At 49.0% G+C, this 17,197-nt stretch overlaps 1 protein-coding gene across 7 annotated transcripts in view; it reads left to right on the top strand.

Moving 5' to 3' along the window:
- SNX29 (sorting nexin 29) overlaps positions 1–17,197 on the top strand; it is a 546,533-nt gene that overhangs the window by 352,505 nt on the left and 176,831 nt on the right. For 6 of the 7 annotated variants that reach the window (XM_034670353.1, XM_034670354.1, XM_034670355.1 and 3 more), the window contains one exon: positions 16,881–16,936. The exons of the other annotated variant lie outside the window; for it this stretch is intronic. In XM_034670353.1, coding sequence (XP_034526244.1) covers positions 16,881–16,936 — 56 coding nt within the window. The remainder of the gene's footprint in view (positions 1–16,880; positions 16,937–17,197) is intronic. 7 annotated transcript variants of the gene reach the window in all.

The raw sequence follows: 17,197 nt of genomic DNA, 5'->3' as shown, positions 1-17,197 counted from the left end.
AGCTGATGGTTCGGGTGGGCAGCACCTGGCTACCCTGGGCTTATGGGCGCAGAACTCTGAAAATACATTTTCATTAAGATGAGAGTTTTGTGTCTGTTGGCAAATGCTGCGTGTGCAAGCTTTTGCCCCCATAGCAGGTCTGCACCAATTTTCTGCACCAGCTTAGGCTGCCTGTCGGTCGCTCCTGTTCTGTGTGGTGGTCTTACACAGAGCGTGGGCACGTTGCAGGGGTATGGCGGATGTGGAAGATATGGGCTCTGCCCCTGTGGAGGTCAAAGACTGGAATCTGTTGTATGTGACTTGGGTCTCTCTGGTTTGACTGCTTTGTGCTCTGGTTGGAGATCGAAGTCTACCTGGGATAATTCTGATACCTTTCCTGCTGCTGATTCTGAAGACATAGAAGCCAAGATCTCGAGGCAGCTTTTGAACCCCCCCCCCACCCTTTTACTTATTCTTGCTTCCCCAGCACAGCTTTGTGAATGGCTCCTTTGAGTTGGCTGCTCATCGCCCCACCAGCCCCACCCGCCCCACCAGCCCACCGGCTAAATAGGCAGGCAGTGGCAGCCGAGGTGCTCTGGTGCTCACGGGCCCCATGCCCCTCTTTTATTTACCACCAAGTCCTTCCTGGAATGAGCCTGTTCTTCTGTGTTTGTTTTCTCCTGACCCAGATGCTCACATTTGGATGAAACCAAAGTCCCGTACTCAAGACACTGTGACACATGCTATTGGTGCCAGCAATGCCCGCTCTTATTTATATAATAAAGTAGCTATGATCTCACTCTGCCTTCTGTGCAAGCTGGTCCCAGACTCCTGCTTCCCCCAAAGGGTAGTAGCCTCAAGACCCTGTGTTGCTTTTCTTCTGACCATTGTGTGTTTTATTGGCTCATAGGTTTCTCAGTATGATGTCATTGGCATGGAAAAGGGGTTCCTGGGATGGAGGCACCTGGTGGGACTCCTGTAGAGGTTGGTCTGGGCCAGGACTTCTGTCCCACAGGGTCAGCCTGTAGTATTCTCTGGACTCCTTTTTGTCATCCTCAAAATGCAGACAGCCCCAGCCTCTTCTGTTCTCTCACTGCCACGTCTTGAAGTCTTTCCGACGCCGACCCAGATATACCCATTGAACCCTAACTTAATCTGTTTCTGCTGAATTAACACACACAGTATTTCTAAGGATACATAACCACATGATAATACTTGTACAAACCCTGTAACTAGATAACCTATATGTACTTATTCCTTAATTTAATAAATGTTTCTCTGTGCTTCTGATTAGTTGTAACTTCCCTACCAATTGCATGTGACTTTCTCCATTTTTTAAAGATTTCTTCCCAATTTTTATAATCTTCTAAAAAAAAAATGCCCATCTCTACGTCTCTCCTGGCCCATCATAAACTTAGGGCTGCTGTGCTGGGCAGTGAGCAGTTTTAACTGAGGGGCATCTAGATATCAAATTGACCTTAAAGTTTGCTCTGGAAACTTTCCCCATCTTCTCAAAGTAGATTTACATTCTTCCAGAAAAACAAATACTGCTTTTGTTCTGTGTTTCATGGAAGTTGAGTCCCTGGCTAGTTGGTTTATGGGATCCAGAGTAAAATTTTGCCTAGATACGTTGTGCTGTCTCTCTTCTGGAAGACCAGCAAATTACATGATTGAATTGAAACAGATGAATCTTGGTAAAGGGATCCCTGATGAATTTGAAAAAAGCCTAACTGTTGGCTTCCTTGATCGGTTCTTTTGGAAATGACCTCTTCTTGAAGGATAGGCACAATCTTGGACTTGCCCATGGGTTTCCTGAGCCCCTTTGCCCATGGGAACTACAGAGTGGCTGCTCTTATTTTTGAGGAAAATGATTTTATTGACCAGGATTCAAATGGTTTTCTACCAAATACTCAAAAACAGAGGCGCTTGTCCACACCAAAATGGGTGGTTGTGGTTTGAGGTGTGCCTGGTGTTGTCGTCTGGGCATTGGAGATCTGACTTGGCCAAGGTTTCTGATGAGTTGGAAAAAACCCAGATCCCCTTAGATTCCCCGCCCCCCCCGCCGGGAAAGTAGTTTTCTTACCTTTTTTGTTGTCCTGGAGTATCACTGCCTTTGGCAGCATGTGTGTGTGCCCCTCTAGTGGGAATCTCCTCCCTCCCGTTACAGCAAGGCCCACAGTCATCTGTTGCTCCCAGCACCTTGATACAGTGCTGGTGTTTCTTGTAGCTTTGTTGTAAGAAGAATCTGGCAGATGCTGAAGCTGCATCTGGCCCTCACCTTCTTCCTCACCTCTTACTGTTGGCCCTTGGGTCATGGAGTTCTGCCCCTTCTCTTTATACTGTGTGCATTGCCTTGCTTCTCTGCCTTATGTCTTTCATGAGACATGCTTCACATTTTTTTCTAAGTTACATAAACAAAAATATATTTTTGAAAAAAATTAAATAATACAGATATAAACCGTATGTTGAAGAAAGTACAAAATACAAGTGTCCCTCTTGCAGAGACCTTTCCCATGAAGAGGTTGGTATCTATCCTTCCGGATACCCTTATGTATTTACATCGAGACAGAGGTGTGTACATATACTTCCCTTTTTTAACAGCTGGCTGAGACTTGGCTTTCTCCATTCAAGAGCATGAGTTGGCCTCTCCATCCTTCCCTGCCTTCCAAATCTTTCCCTTGAAGTCCAGCTTGTTTTCCAGCCCTTTGTGTCCCTGTCAGTACCGAGTTGTTTTTATTCATGACTGCCTCTGAATTCCTGTAATCCTTTTTTCCCCACTGGGCCACCCATTTTGTCTGCTTTTCTCATGCCCTCCTTTGTTTATGAATTTGTTCTGTTGAACTCTACCCAGTTAAGTTATTCTGCCACTGGACGAAAGTTTGTTGTGCAGTGGAGGGGACCCAGAGATACGTTCACATGTAGTTGTGATGGGTTATGATTATGGGTGATAGATGGTTGGCTCTCGAGTCACACTTGTTGAATGAATGAGTGAATGGCTGTAATGCTGGCACAGCGGTGGGTTAAGTGACTGATGGGATTGGCAGGAAGGGCTTCAGAGAGGAAATGTTGGAGTTGGGTTTTGAAGGATGAATCCAGGTTGGTCAGGAGGACGGGCCTGCTGGGCTGAGGGGACTGTGGTATAAGTCAGCATGGTTCCTTTACGGATATTACCCACTGTTTTGGTGGGAGTGTCTTTTTGCTTTGCTATCAGATAATGAAATCCTTAAAAAAAAAATGGGAGTGGCAATTATACTCCAACGTACAATAGCAGCTTACATTTATTGAACACTTACTGTATACCACATTCTTTCCTAAGTATGTCATGTGCAGCAGCAAGGCCATGGGGTAGGTACTCTTGTGTCCATTTTAGGGATGAAGAAACTAAGGCACAAGTACAATAGGTACTGTCCCCAAGTCCTTGTGACCAGGAAGTGATAGGGCTGGTAGGCATTCTCCTTTTCCAGTCTTCACATGCTTGTCTGGAAACATGACTGGGGGTGCCCACCAGACAGAGTTGTATGAGGTTGGACTCTAATGAGAGACTGCTTCTAAATTATCCGGAGTAGGGATACCACCTTATCATAACCCTGAATAAAACAGCACTGCCATGAGCATGCTTTTTCTTCCCCGCACTGACCACTAGTTGGCATAGAGTGGTTGATTTGCCGTCTGCCCCCTTCATCCTTTTATACTTGACTGTGTCCCAGTGCCAGGTGGAGACGGTGGAATACTTGCTGCACAGATGACTGTGAGTTCCCACTTCTCATCGGAGCGTCCTGAGTGTGGGTGCCCAGAACATACTGGGTGAATGTGACCGACGCAAAACATTCTGTGCCGGTTCCAGACGCCAGCGAGGGACCACGAATTTATGTGTCACAAGACGATCAACATTGCTGTTTTCTTTTTTTATTTGCTGTCATGTGTAAGGAGCTATCATATGTCTCCCGCCCCTGATTTTCCTGATGTCTCGATTTAAACGGTTTCCAATTTGAGTATGAAATTACCCGTCAGTCACAGAGAGAGCTCGTGCTTTCCTTGGTGGCTCTCAGAACAAGCCAGAGCTTAATTGGAGAAACAGTTGTTGGAAGAGCAAGGGCTGACTGGAGGAGACGTGCCCCCTCCATCCCGGGCCTGCATGTAGAACACCGCCTCTCCCCTGGATGGTGGTCTCGATCTGGCCCACCCCCCCCCAATCCAGTGTGGATGACACCTCGTTGATGGATTCATCCTATGCATATTCACGTTCTCTGGGTGTCAGGGGCGGACCTGGGCCCCGGACTGTCCCCTGGACCCTCCGTCTGCATTGTGGAGGGGACACCCATGTGAGACAGCCACCCCATGGCCTAGGGGTGCCTGTGGCTCAGAACCACTGGGCTGTGAGAGAGTACCACGTGGAGAGGCCTGTGGTCCTGCTGTTGGACAGGATAATTTCAGGTGGCTCAAGAATCAGGTGTTAAACATGGTGGGCCCTGCAAGGGAGGGGACGTTGTTTTCTTTTCGGGGAGCTTTTGGCAGTGCTGGTGCAGTTTCACTGTCTTCATTGCTTCTGTGTCTCCCTGCCAAAGTGGGTGTGGGCCTCAGGGTCAGAGTGCTGGTTGGCCATGGTATCTGAAGTCTAGATTCCGGCGCTGAACCCCCAGGTCAGCTGGAGGGGAGTCTCTGGAGTGGGGCCAGCACATCCGCAGTTGCCCTAGGGGATTCTGACGCAGGCAGCTTTCAGAACCACTAACACTTTGAATTTCACACAGTTTTGCATTCATTGGATCCGTTTTGTTTTCTATGTATAGCAAGTAAAGTTGCTTTGCTATTCGCTAGAGTGATTCCATTTTTAAGTAAATTTTCTAAGTAAAAAAGGTAAGTTGATTGAAGAAAGAACATTTGTAAACACCAGCTCAAGTGGTATGTGAGTGGAGTCCCATCGTGCTGGTGCCTGGAGATGGGCTGACGTACCCCTTGAATTGATCATAGTATCAGGGTGTGTGCCCCAGTACTTTGGCTCCTATAGGGTCCCTCAGGGCTCATGTGCCAGTGTGCCCACTCTTCCTTAAGGGATAGCCCCAGAAACAAAGAGTGCCCCCAGCTCACCAGCACATTTATTTAGGGATTATCCTGGTTATCTATTTCTGCATTACCAAGTATCCCAAACCTTAGAGGCAGAAAAATAACCGTATTTACAATCTCATGGTTGCTGTGGGTTCTGAAGCCTGCGCCTCCCAGGCTGCCGTCAGGGTGTTGGCTGGGGCTGCAGGATTCTCCAGGCCCCGCTGGGGCAGGGTCTCCTGCCACGTTCACCTGCCTGGTTGCTTCCAGGACTCCCCTGTTTTTCCAGGCCACTCAGTCCGAGAGCCTCAGTTTCTCTTAGGCTGTTGGCTGGAGGCCCCGTCTTTTCTTGCTACATGGGTGCATGGCAGCCAGGTGCCTCATCACAGTGAGCAAACCAAGAAAGTGGAGGAGACCAGGAGGACGCAGGTCAGCGAGAAGCTAGCCTTGGGAGGGGCACCCCATCACTTCGGCCCTGCCTCTTGGTGGAGCAGGTCCCCGGGGCCACTCCCACTCAGCAAAAGGGGACCACATCTGGGCAGGAAGGCCAGGTGATGGGGACCACCAGGATGCATTGAGAAGGCTGCTTAGCACAGGAAAGTGGCCAAACACACGCACTCCTTCACGTCCCTGTCCCCTTTAGGGTCCCTGCTCGGGAGAGCTCTCACAGGTCTGAAGGCCAGGGGAGCCTGCACTGCTGCTTACCGGTCATGGGTTATATGTGGACAGAGAGGCTTCTGTAACTGGTTTTAGTTTACTCTGCAGTCACGAGGCATCTGAGTCAACATCACTGCTTGAGTTGATGGTATAGAAATAAGCAATTGATTGTGTAGAAATGTATAACACAGAGCTTCTGTGGCGGGACTTTGTGTGTCGGGCCTCCTGGGTCCGGGTCTTAAGTCCTGTTTCTGTCTTCATCTCTTTCCTCCATCCTTGCTGCTTGCTTTATTCTGCCCCGTTGGAAATACTCTCCCAAGCCTGTAACTTCATGTATCTTGGGGTTGGGGGAACTAGGTATCTGAGATTTTGCACTGTTTCAGGGTGGACCCTAGGTTTCTGAGATACAGAGGCGACCAGCACCTCTTGTTCTCCTGGTGCCTGGGGTTTCCAGCCAGGAGCTATGTGTGCAGGGTGGGCATGGAAAGCCCTAAGCTAGCTGGCTTGTAGGGCAGTCACAGCTCCTCAGGACCTGAGGAACAATGGCCAAGGCTTCCTATGTTCTCCATGCCTCTCTGCATTAGTAACAGCATGGTTTTGGGTGAGGATTGTCACCTCTCTGAGCCTCAGTTTTCCCATGCATAAAATGGGGTATAGGATTCTAGAGTATGCTGGGTTATGTTGTAGTGACAAACAGCTCCAAAATGTCAATACAGGAAACACAAAATATTATGTCTCATTCACATTACATGTCCCTCACGTGTCAGCTGGGCTTCGGCCCCGTCTCCTCACCGTGATCTTCGCACCCAGACCCAGATGGTGGGAGAGGAACAAGAGAGCCTGGCCATGCATGCTCTCTCTGTCTCAAAGCCTCCACCCAGATAGGACACGCATCACTTATCTCTCATTTCATTGGCAAAGCAAGTCCCGCAGATGTGTCTCCCTGCAGGTGGAGGGGAGTGCAGCCTTGCCAGGCGTCTGGAAAGAGCTGAGTTATTTGTGGGTGGCCTTGGTGACCTCCAGAGGTGTCACTTTAGTTCTCAGGGTGGCTGTGAGGATTCTGTCAAACGATATGTGTGGAGCTAAAGCCTGGCACCTGCTTAGCACTCCTGAGCGTGACGATGGATGTGGGTATGGCTGTGGCGACAATGTCGATCATGGAAGTCGAGCTTATCCAGGGCCCCTGGTTGACAAGCCTCTGTCTTCATGATCTGGTCCTTCAGTGCATGTACTGTGGGGATCTTGGGTTCCGAGCTCCAGGTGCTGTGCTTTGAACTGGGGATCCATGGTAAGCCTGACCTGGTCTGTGTCTCAGATAGCTCCTGGTCTCTCCTTGGCAGCAGGGTTTGAGGGATTTCCTTTGGGTTTTCATTTTTAGGGCTTGACCTTGGTAGGAAGGCATACAGAATAAAGTAAGTGCTGGACCCAGAAGGGGCCATCATTTCTGTACCAGGATGCTTTCAGGGACAGACGCACAGAACCGAAACCAAACCAGGTTCAGCAAAGCAAGGCATGTGTGTTGTTGGATGACTGAAGAGCTTCGAGCTTGGGGCGCAGTGGTGCTCGGTTGCTCATCCTCCCAGTCATCATGAAGAGAGAGAATGCGACTCCGTCCAGCATGGCCCCCAAGTCCCCACATTCTCTCTGATCAAACCGACTTTGTTCGTGGGCCGCTGTCGAGCCAGTCACTTAGCACCACAAGGACGAGGTATGCTGACTGGCCTGGGTTAATTGGTGCTCACCGTGGGGTTTACTTCACACACAGCTCTCGTTATGGGATTTCCCGGGAGAAGAGTGGTTGTCCGGCAGTGAACAGCCGCAGTCTACCCCTTTATCTTGCCCCTTTATTTTCTTGGGGACAAAAGGAAGCTCAGTGCAGGGAAATGACTTGTCTGCTGCCACGCAGTGCGTGAGAAACAGAGTGGGGAGCAGGCTGTGGGGCTGGGGCTCTGCGCTCTCGCGGCTTTGACTTAGCTCCAGGCACATCCTTCTTCAGGCCTCATGGCAGGAGTGAGCTTGGATTAATTGATGCTTCCAGCTCGTGATGGCGGGCCTCTGTCTTTCACTAGAGATTAGCTGAGGATTCTTGAGAACTGCTTTACATCTTAGTAAGTTAAGCCTGGAGAAACTGGAGACGGTTGCTGGTTTGTGTTTTCTTACAGGTGAGCCTTCCATCTATTGGTGGAAAAGTAGAGAGGTTTGGCAAATCCCTTTGTGCGCACAGTCGAGATGGGGTGTGTGTGTCCGCGAGAAGTGTGTGGGTCCTGGCTCCCCCCGCCCCCCCAGCCAGACAGACTTAGCAAAGTGCCAGCCAGCTCAGGCTCTCTCCCTTGCTTACCTCCCCTTGGGGGCTTCTCACCGTTAGAGCAGGGACCAGAGTCCTCTCTCTCCTTGGTGCTTCAGCCTCCTCTCCAGCCACCCGCCCTCCATGCCAGTTTACCCTGTCCCCCTCCCAGATGCCTTAGCTATCCCTTTTCTTCTCTGTGGACTTGCACACCATAATGGTGTTGATGGGTTGTCTGAAGACGGTCTCCCCTGCTGGATTATATGCCACGGGAGCCCCAGGCTTTGTTTCTCCCATTCGCTGCTGCTTTCCTGGTGCCAAGGCGTCTGGCCCTTCAGAGGCTCTTAGTACGAGCTTGTGGACTCCCTGTTGAAGAGCTGGCAGGTGTTTGCGTCTGTGGAATGAAGCCACTTCACTTGTGGCTGAGGGCTGCTGGACCCCAGCCTTCTGTCTGTGTAGCACCCCTGAACTCCACCCAGGGTCGATGGGAGCTGCTGCTGCTTACCAGGCTCTTGTTCTCTGCCAGGTGCTGACAGGGTGGGTCCTGAGGGGTCCTGGACCCTCACAGCTGTCTCACAGCTTTCGTTGCCCCATTGTACCGGAGGAAGGGGGCTCAGAGAAGGGCACTGGCTTGTTCGAAGCCTCACTGCGAAGTCAGAACTCAGTCCCAGCTGACCGAAGTCCCAATCCAGCCCATCTTAAAAAAATTATTTATTGATGAAGAAATCACAACCTGTTTCATTTTTAAAGAGCTGATGAATAGCACTAATATCGCAGAATCCAGAAACACAAAGTAGTTTTATTAACCATCCGACACACTTCTATAATACTTTCTCGCCTACGTTTTTAAGCTGTATACTCTGATAGCCTCTTTATAGGACAGTGACCTAATGTGATTTTCTGTGCAGAGACTAGAAAGGTAATTTGGTCATTCTGTGTGGTTGATCAAGACTTACTTTTTCCAACATTCTATTTAAAAACTTTAAAACAGCTATGTTAAAGAATTTCAGCATGAACACCTGTATACCCACCTCATACACCCTGCCATTAACAGCTTACTGTGCTTGCTTTATCCTGCGTTCTTCCATCCATCCCTTTCTCTCCTTCCCTTTATACCCCATCAGTTCATCTTTTTTGAAAATGCATTTCAGGGTGAATTACAGATATTAGTACATCTTCGTTGCATGCTCCCATGCTGCCTGCATCTGTGTAGCATAAGCCCCAGAACTTTGCCACCACCCCAGAATGTTCCCTGATGCCCCTTCCCAGTCGGTCCCCACCCCCTACCTCAGAGGCACTCACTGTCCTGCTGTTCCCGCCCCACCCCTGTCAGAGACATAATAAGTTTTCTCTTTAGTTTAAAATTTCAAGGTTGTTACATTTATTTTTTGGAAGGGTAATTCCTCTTGAACGTAGTAAAACTTGATAAGGTATAGAGTCATACAGTAAAAAAATAACTCTCTCTTCCTCATGCCTTTGCTTTTCTGAGCCCTTCCCATAAAGGAATCCACACTTGGCAGTTTGTCATGTGTCTTTCTGGAAATGGTTAATGGAGATGAAAGCGCATATGCGTGTCTGTCTTCCAGCTGCTTCTTTTTTTTTTTTTTTAAAGATTTATTTATTTATTTATTTGACAGAGACAGCCAGCGAGAGAGGGAACACAAGCAGAGGGAGTGGGAGAAGAAGAAGCAGGCTCCTACCGGAGGAGCCTGATGGGGGGCTCGATCCCAGAATGCTGGGATCACACCCTGAGCCGAAGGCAGACGCTTAACGACTGCGCCACCCAGGCGCCCCTGTATTCCAGCTTCTTGATGAAAATAGTGCTTTACCTGACCTGTAGTTTTGGATCTGTTCTCGTCACCTGCCATCATACCCCGGATGTCGTCTCTTGTTAGCAGAGGAGGTCTGTGCTACCCTAGGACTTGTGCCGTCGGGCTCTGGTTGTGCAATATTCTGTGGAGCCATTTCGTTGCTAGTTCGCTGGCTCTTACTGCCATGGATGGTGGTGTAGTGTATGTCCTGGTAGAGCCTGGTGTATGTCTGTTCTCCGTGCATCTTCATGACTTGGGGAGAAACTTGATGTTCATTCTTAGTTGACTGGATACTTTCCTTGTGCCTCTTACCTGAAATTCCTTTGCTCCATGTATCCATTTCTGTATGTGTTCATCTCTCCATCCAGTGGGGACATTCACTGAGCAACTAGTGTGTGCCTGATATCACTGTGGGCTCTGGGAATATTATCTTGAGACCCTCAAAGTCTTTTTGGAGAAACAGACCCATCAAAACCTAATTCTCAGAAGTGTCATGGTCCGCACTGGTTCAAGTTTCCGGGGCTTCCCAGACGACAGCCTGAAAAACTGAAAGCTCTTCATTACAGGTGCCTGACTCACTACAAGAGAGTCTTGGACCTCAGCTGATTTTTAAACCACATGAATACCTCTCATTGTTCATAAAACAAAACAACAAATGAACAGATAAACCCGGAAGACTGAAGGTGGTCCAGACTCGGGCTGGCTTCCTCCTGAGGGCCCAGAAAGCCCTGGCTGACCTCGTGCTCAGAGCACAGGCTAGGGCCTGTCTGTCTTCTGGCTGGGGACAGCCGTGCCGTTGCATGTTGTGCTCCTTATTAAAAAAAAGAGAAAGTTGGGGTGTGAGGGGTGGGAAATAGTTGTCATTTTGGCAGTGCAAAGTGAGAGCTAATTGCTTAAGGGAAGGCTATTTGAGAAGATCAGTGAGGGAGAAAGGGACTCTGGAAAACATAAATCATGGGTGTCATTTCGTGATTGGGACAAAGATTGGCTGCTCCATAATATCTGCCTTTTGCCTTTTCTTCTGAGCAGTAAATCTGAAAGACATGTAATTAGGAGAGAGAGAGTACAATTCTCTTCCTGTGGTTTTTCTTATCTCCAGACCAGGTTATCCTTATCATGTGTAAAGATTGCAGATTTGCTACAAAGCAGTTTCAAAAGAGATGGACATTTCAATGTGGGAATACAGCTTATATTAACATTCATTTCATCGGTCATAAATACTAATTCAGTGTCCGCGCCGGGCAAGGTGCTGGGCCAGGCTGCAGTGTGTCACAGGGTGCGCGTCCTCCTGCTCCCGGGGAGGGACGGGTGCACAGACTAGCCTGAATGGAGCCATGGCCGGCTGCACGGCCTGATTGTAGAGGTGGCAGTGGAGAGCCACTTAGTTTTGGCCGTCAGGGCAGATGTCTCCTAGGAATGTGTATTTTAGCTGAGTCTCGAAGGGTGAGAAAAGGGCCAGCCATGCAAACAGGTTGGGGGAAGAGAGTAGGGGGACATGACTTGAGATAATTCTTGCTTCACACGTTATGTGAGATTTAAAGGTGTGAGTACACGGGCACATAGTAGATGTTGAACATGTGTTGGGTTGGGGTCACCTCGTCTTTGTGGATTCTTTTTAATAAAGTGCCCAGAGACAAGTTGTCAGAGACAAGTAAGTGAGGAAGAAACCAGAGTTTGTTGAAGCTGGGTGACTTCCTAATGGTCAGTGGGAGCCTTCTCTAACGGTCAAAATGCCCAATTTTCCCCTAGTCCATTGAGACTTGATGTGTTCTCCTCAGAGTCTGTAGGCTGACGTATGTATCCAAAGATGGGAAAGGACCTGGGATTTCCTGGGGTGAAAGCCAGCCACCTTGGCCTATGTCTGGTCCCTTCTGGCCCGGTGCCTGTCCAGAAATCACCCTGTGGCATCGAAGACGACAGGCTGCAAGAAAGGCTTAGGGTTTTAGACCCATGTGTACACCTGTGCACATCTACCCTTGAGCAGTGGAGTCTTTACGGACCTCCTTCACTCCATTAGAGGTCTCTGTGCCAGCGGAGCCTCTTCATTGTGGATCTGGTTACTGCGTCTTCTGGGCTTCCCCTTATGCAGAAGCAACATGCAGAGACCGGGGACTTTGTAGTGGGAGGCAGCAGAACTTGGTGATAACAAGTGTGGACTCTGGATCGAGACCCACCTGCATTTGACTCCCACCTCTGCCACTTACTTGCTGAATGACCCTGAGAAAGTTACTTTTTGGGCTACCCGGTGCTCTGTGGGGTAGTTTTGCTCTGTCGGCTGGCGCGCAGTCATTTGGGGCTCCACGGAGCTGGACATCCAAGATGGTGCACTCATTCTTCTGGCAGCTGGTGCTGGCCTCATGGCATCTGATTCTTGTGTTTATCCACACCGAATCCTCTTGTCCTTCCCTGTGAAATGGGGGTGATGCCTGTGCCCACAGGGCTTGAGGAGGAGGGTGTCCGAAGAGTTGTGATGGGAAAGCGCTTTGTAAAGCAGGAAGCCTTTGATGCTGCCTGGTGGTGGTGTGTGTATGTTGCAGCCCCCAACATGGGCTGGAAGTGAGGGCAGCTCCAAGGAAGGGGAGTGTTGTGTGTCCACCTTTGCGGCCCCTGCTTGGATCCTGATTCTGGAAGTAAAAGGAGGTAGAATTTTTCCTGTGGCCTTGGCAGTTGCCTGATTAGTTCTTTTCTGTCTTCCTCCCTCCTTCCCTTCGTATTTAAATAAGCATTTACTCAGCAAATCTGTTATTCTTTTTGGCAGAATCTCTGTTACCTGAGCCCTTATCCTAGGTTTGAAGAATTCCCAGTCAGAGCACCAGGGTGAACCAGTGTCTGAATTCCATGTTGGCATTGTGAGCTGGCCCGTCCAGCTGGCCCGTCCCTGCTCCCCCAAAACCCAAGAAATCCTGACTCGGGAGAGATGGGGGAAGCTTCTTTGCCGATGCATCCGGAAGCGGATTCTCTGTGAATCTCACCTGTCCCTCCCCATCCGTGTGTGTGTAGTACCTGGACTGTCTGTCCAGGAGGATCTGGGAAACCTGGCTGCTGTGTTTCTCCAGTAACAGGATCTGCATTTCCTGCCCCCGACCACAGGCCACTTGGGGACCTGCCTTTTCTGCAGGGCCAGGGAGAAGTGAATGAGGGCATCCATGCTGCTGATCACCTTTTTATGCGTCCCGTTGAGAGTGAACAGAACAGGCTGTATCCCAGAGATCCGTCCTCCGGGATGCTCTGCAGCTTCGGGGGTGTTACAAGGGATGTTTGTGGCCATTGGCAATAGAAAGTTAATGTTTCTTACAAAATACTCCCTGCTCCACACTTTTTTCATTGCCAAACTATGGAGTAAAATGAGCTTTCTGGATGAGGACTGTAAACCCCAGATGATATCTGGTACCAGTCTGCATAGACAGCATGAAAAGACAAAATTGTTGCGTAAGTTTGGGCATCAGTTATCAGCATGCAGCTGCTGTCAAGCTTGGCCTGATTTGCAAGATACATTCCACAGAGGTCGGAAAGTTGACAGATTCTTTCCCAGCTAGCCTCCCTAGAACTCACGGAGACACGTAAATGTCTCCTGGCTTGCTGATACCAATAATGTCACATAATGAGACGAAAAGCTCCTAATTCAGAAGGGTTTAACACTTCCCAGGTACATAGATCCATTGTCCAAAATGTGCGCTAAAAATCAGCACCCCTGAGGGTTAACTTATCTGTGAAGAAGATGCCTTCTGAGAATTGATTGTTTTAGAAGCGTCTTTGTTCTTAGCATTGTAAAGTGATGTCTGTCCTTAAAACCCTCACCTTCTCTTTTACTTGAGTCCTTCTGATCACCTTTTCCCTTCAGCTCTGGGGGGGTCAACCCATTCAGAACCTTCACTGTTCCCTCACCCGGTTCCCTGGGTCCAGGCTGAAATCAGGTTGATTTAAAGGCGGTGTCCTGATGCACATAATGGTGTGGCAGGTGTCTTCGTAGCCTGGGAACCCCTCCTCCATCGTGTTTACCTGCTTCTCACATCACGCCGGAACAACCTCCCCCAGACCCAGGCGCAGGGACAGAGCCTCCCCACCCCACAGCCGTGCTGGAGAAGGCATTAGAGTCCTGGCCATGTCCACAGAGCTCTGTGTGGAAGCACCAAGGGGAGAGTGGTGTCCACACGGTGATGTGCCTTCCAAGCCTCCCCTTATCCTTTTCCGTCCCACATGCTTAAGAGAAGAGCATTAGAAGGCAAAGTCTCTATTATCTGGCTTTCTGCATTTTAGCCAAATGCATTTTTGTGGTGGGGTGGATTGCAAAGAGTATCTTATTTACTGCACACAGTAATGCAAGTGACTCTTAATATGTAATACATGTCTGTTTATGGTTACATGAGTCATGCACCTTCTTTGGAGACAGTGCAAATACATCCTGCAGACCCATCTGCCCTCTCCCTCCCCGAGCTCTGCCAGGGTCATCTTTCCTGTGTGCTTCATTCTGACCTCACTGAAATGTGGATGTCCGAAGTCACGCTGAGGACCCAGACGGGGCATTTGCAGCTCCCGCAGAGAGCAGGAGCTGTTGGCTGTGCCATTAAAAATTTATCAGAAGCACTGTTTTGGTGGGATAATAGGTTTTTATTTAAATGTTTAATTGGCAGTGCATTATTTCAAAGCTCCAGTGATGTAAAGGAGTGCTTAATAAGAAGCCTCCTTTCCAGGGTGTGCACCAGCTGTGCAGGCCCCACTCCCACCCCCCTGGTTCCCACAGCGTACCCGTTTTCTAGGTGTCTTCTAGTTTGCTGCTGATGCTTCTCGATGCAAAAATGAATACAACTTAATAGTCTTAACTCTCCGCCTTTGCGCTCCCGGTAGCGTATTGAGACTTACTGCCTGCACCCTGCTTAGGCTCTCACTTGATCTGTAATGGAGATCTTTTCATTACAGCACATGGAAAGCTGTTTTGTTCTTCAAAAGCACAAGCAATTGATTCAAAAGATACATTTTTTTTTAACCTTAATGGAAATACAGCAAAAGAAAATTCGGCCTCTCTTTCTCCCCATTCACACTGCTGCTGCATTATCAATGATAGCCACTGTTAGTTTTCTTATATATTTCTCCAGAATTATTATTAGGCTTGTACCCTCATGAGTGTGCATGTGTTTCTCCTTTAAAAAAAAAAATCTGGCCATCTCATACGGACATGTCATCATTTCCTGAATCATTTCTGTATAGTTGGACCTTTCGATTGTTTGAAAAAAATTTTTTCAACTTGTCTACGCAATGGAAAGAGAAATGATCTTTGATGTCAATTCTGGCCCATGTCTTTGATTATTTTGTCGAGATAAATCCTGGGAGTGAGCCCTCTGGGTCAGAGGGTGTGGATGTTTGTGGGGACTGTGGACACAGCCTCATGGCTCCCCTGGTAGATTACACCACCTCTCTACCCAGCCGCCCACGGGAAAAATGACCTCACCCTCATAGCAGGGAACCCTGAGCCCCAGCACAGGGAGGGCCTGGTTTTTTTGAAACTGAGATGTTCTCAGGTGGGCAGTAGGCAAGTTTCTCCTTATTGGGTTTGAAGGAATATGTCAACAGCAACTTCTTAGCAAAAGCTGCTCATTGAGCCCATTTTATCTGCTTAGCTCCACGCATCTGTCAGGGGCTCAGGTGGGGTGGTTCTCCCTCTGGGTTGTCATATGTGGGGTGAGAGATACCCCTTGGTCTGGCAGGACAGTTTCTGTGTGGGCGTCAAGGATAACAGAACACCCTGCTTTTCTCAGTAATTGTGACATGATTCGTACAGTGCACAGTTACTGGGAACTTTCTACCTGCCAGGCACTGTTGTGCGTACCCTCCGGGCATCTGGTTTCGTTTCAGAACGACCTTGTGAGTTGTAGCACTGTCCTGCCTGTTCGACACATGAGGACAGTGTGGCACAGAGCAGCCAAGTGATTTGCTCCCAGCCACAGGCCAGGAACAGGTGGAGCGGGGCTTGACCCTGAGCTGTGTGTCCCCAGAGCACAGCCTCCATAACCATGGCATTCTCCTGCCTCGGGGGAAGTTACCTTCTGTGTCTCTGCCCCCTGGAAAGGGCTCAAGTCTTAGCTTCTTCCACCTTGTAGCTGCTTTTCCCTGTGTTTGCTGAGGGTTCATAGCAGCAGAGCCTTTGAAGTTGGACAGACCTGAATTCAGATCCAGTTCCTGCATGTGTGGCCTTGGGCAAGGTCTCAGCCTCGCTGAGCCTGTTTCCTCATCTATGAAGTATGTGTGTGTGTGTGTGTGTGTGTGTGTGTGTGTGTGTGTATGTGTGTGTTGAGGGGGTGCTGCGCCCTCCCCGAAATTGTTAGGGAAATTGATGAACACTGCAGGTAACACGAAAGCTCTGACAGGTGCAGAGCCTGAAGTAAATGTTCTTGCCTTTTGAGCCCACACCCTCCCCTGTTGCCCCTGGTCCTCCCGGTTTCCATTGGCATCCTTCCATCTGGCCGCTTCACATTCGATGAGAAGCTCCTTCCCTGGACGTGACCGTAGTGTCACCATTCCTGGAGCAGCTAGTAGTGCTGACCATTCTGCGGTCGGCTTTACGTAGTCACCTGCCCCCCTGCCAGGCAGTGCAGTGTCTTTTAGCCAATCCCATTCTCGGGGGGCCCTTCTGAGTCAGCAGCAGCAGCTGTGTTCTGCCTTAAATTGCTCATGCATCACGAGGCAGGAAGGATAGAGCCGGTTGGGGGCAGACGTAGGCCTTTTGTGTTTACGTACTAGGTGTGTCTGTGTGTGTAATGTTCATCATGGTGACAGTGGATATTTTTTCCACTGCTCATTTGATATCTCGCATCTCAGATCCTAATTAGGCCTTTATAGCTCCAAAATTACATGATTTTACAGGCCTGCTATTATCTCAATAGGATTATCAGTTCTTTCTCTGTGAAGATAATTGAGATCCCTCATGGTGGCATATTTTTATTACCATAACACCGTCTCTAACCATCCTTCCACGAAGTCTCTTATTGTCTCCTAGTAACTGCTTTTTCACCTCATTCTGAACAGGAAATGTTCTCAAAATTCTTATGTGATTGTGCCAACCATGGTAACCAAGGTGTGTTTTTCTCTCTCCCTTCCCCCTCTCCCGATGGCAGGTGCCTGGAGATTTGAGTCAAACGTCCGAAGACCAGAGTTTGTCGGATTTTGAAATGTAAGTTCTTGGCATCCGCTTACGAGGGGCACTTTAGAAATAGGACTCTGTTGTTTGGCTCGTGTCCCAAAAGGCCACAGGGGGAAACCAAGGTCACTGTTGAAATCTGCATGGGCTGAATTGATATCTTCGAGGTGAGAAGTTGTTCGCCTGCAGCCCAAGTCTGGCCTTCAGATGTGTTTTGTTTCTGTTCCTCAGTATTGGAAAACAATTAATTTTTTTGGCCGACATTTAGGATTTGGAAGCTGTCACATAAGAATG

The sequence above is a fragment of the Ailuropoda melanoleuca genome, chromosome 10 (genome assembly GCF_002007445.2).
Source record: "Ailuropoda melanoleuca isolate Jingjing chromosome 10, ASM200744v2, whole genome shotgun sequence".
NCBI classification, from domain to species: domain Eukaryota; kingdom Metazoa; phylum Chordata; class Mammalia; order Carnivora; family Ursidae; genus Ailuropoda; species Ailuropoda melanoleuca.
The sequence above is the reverse complement of the archived record's forward strand: the minus strand, read 5'-3'. Positions and strand labels throughout refer to the sequence as shown.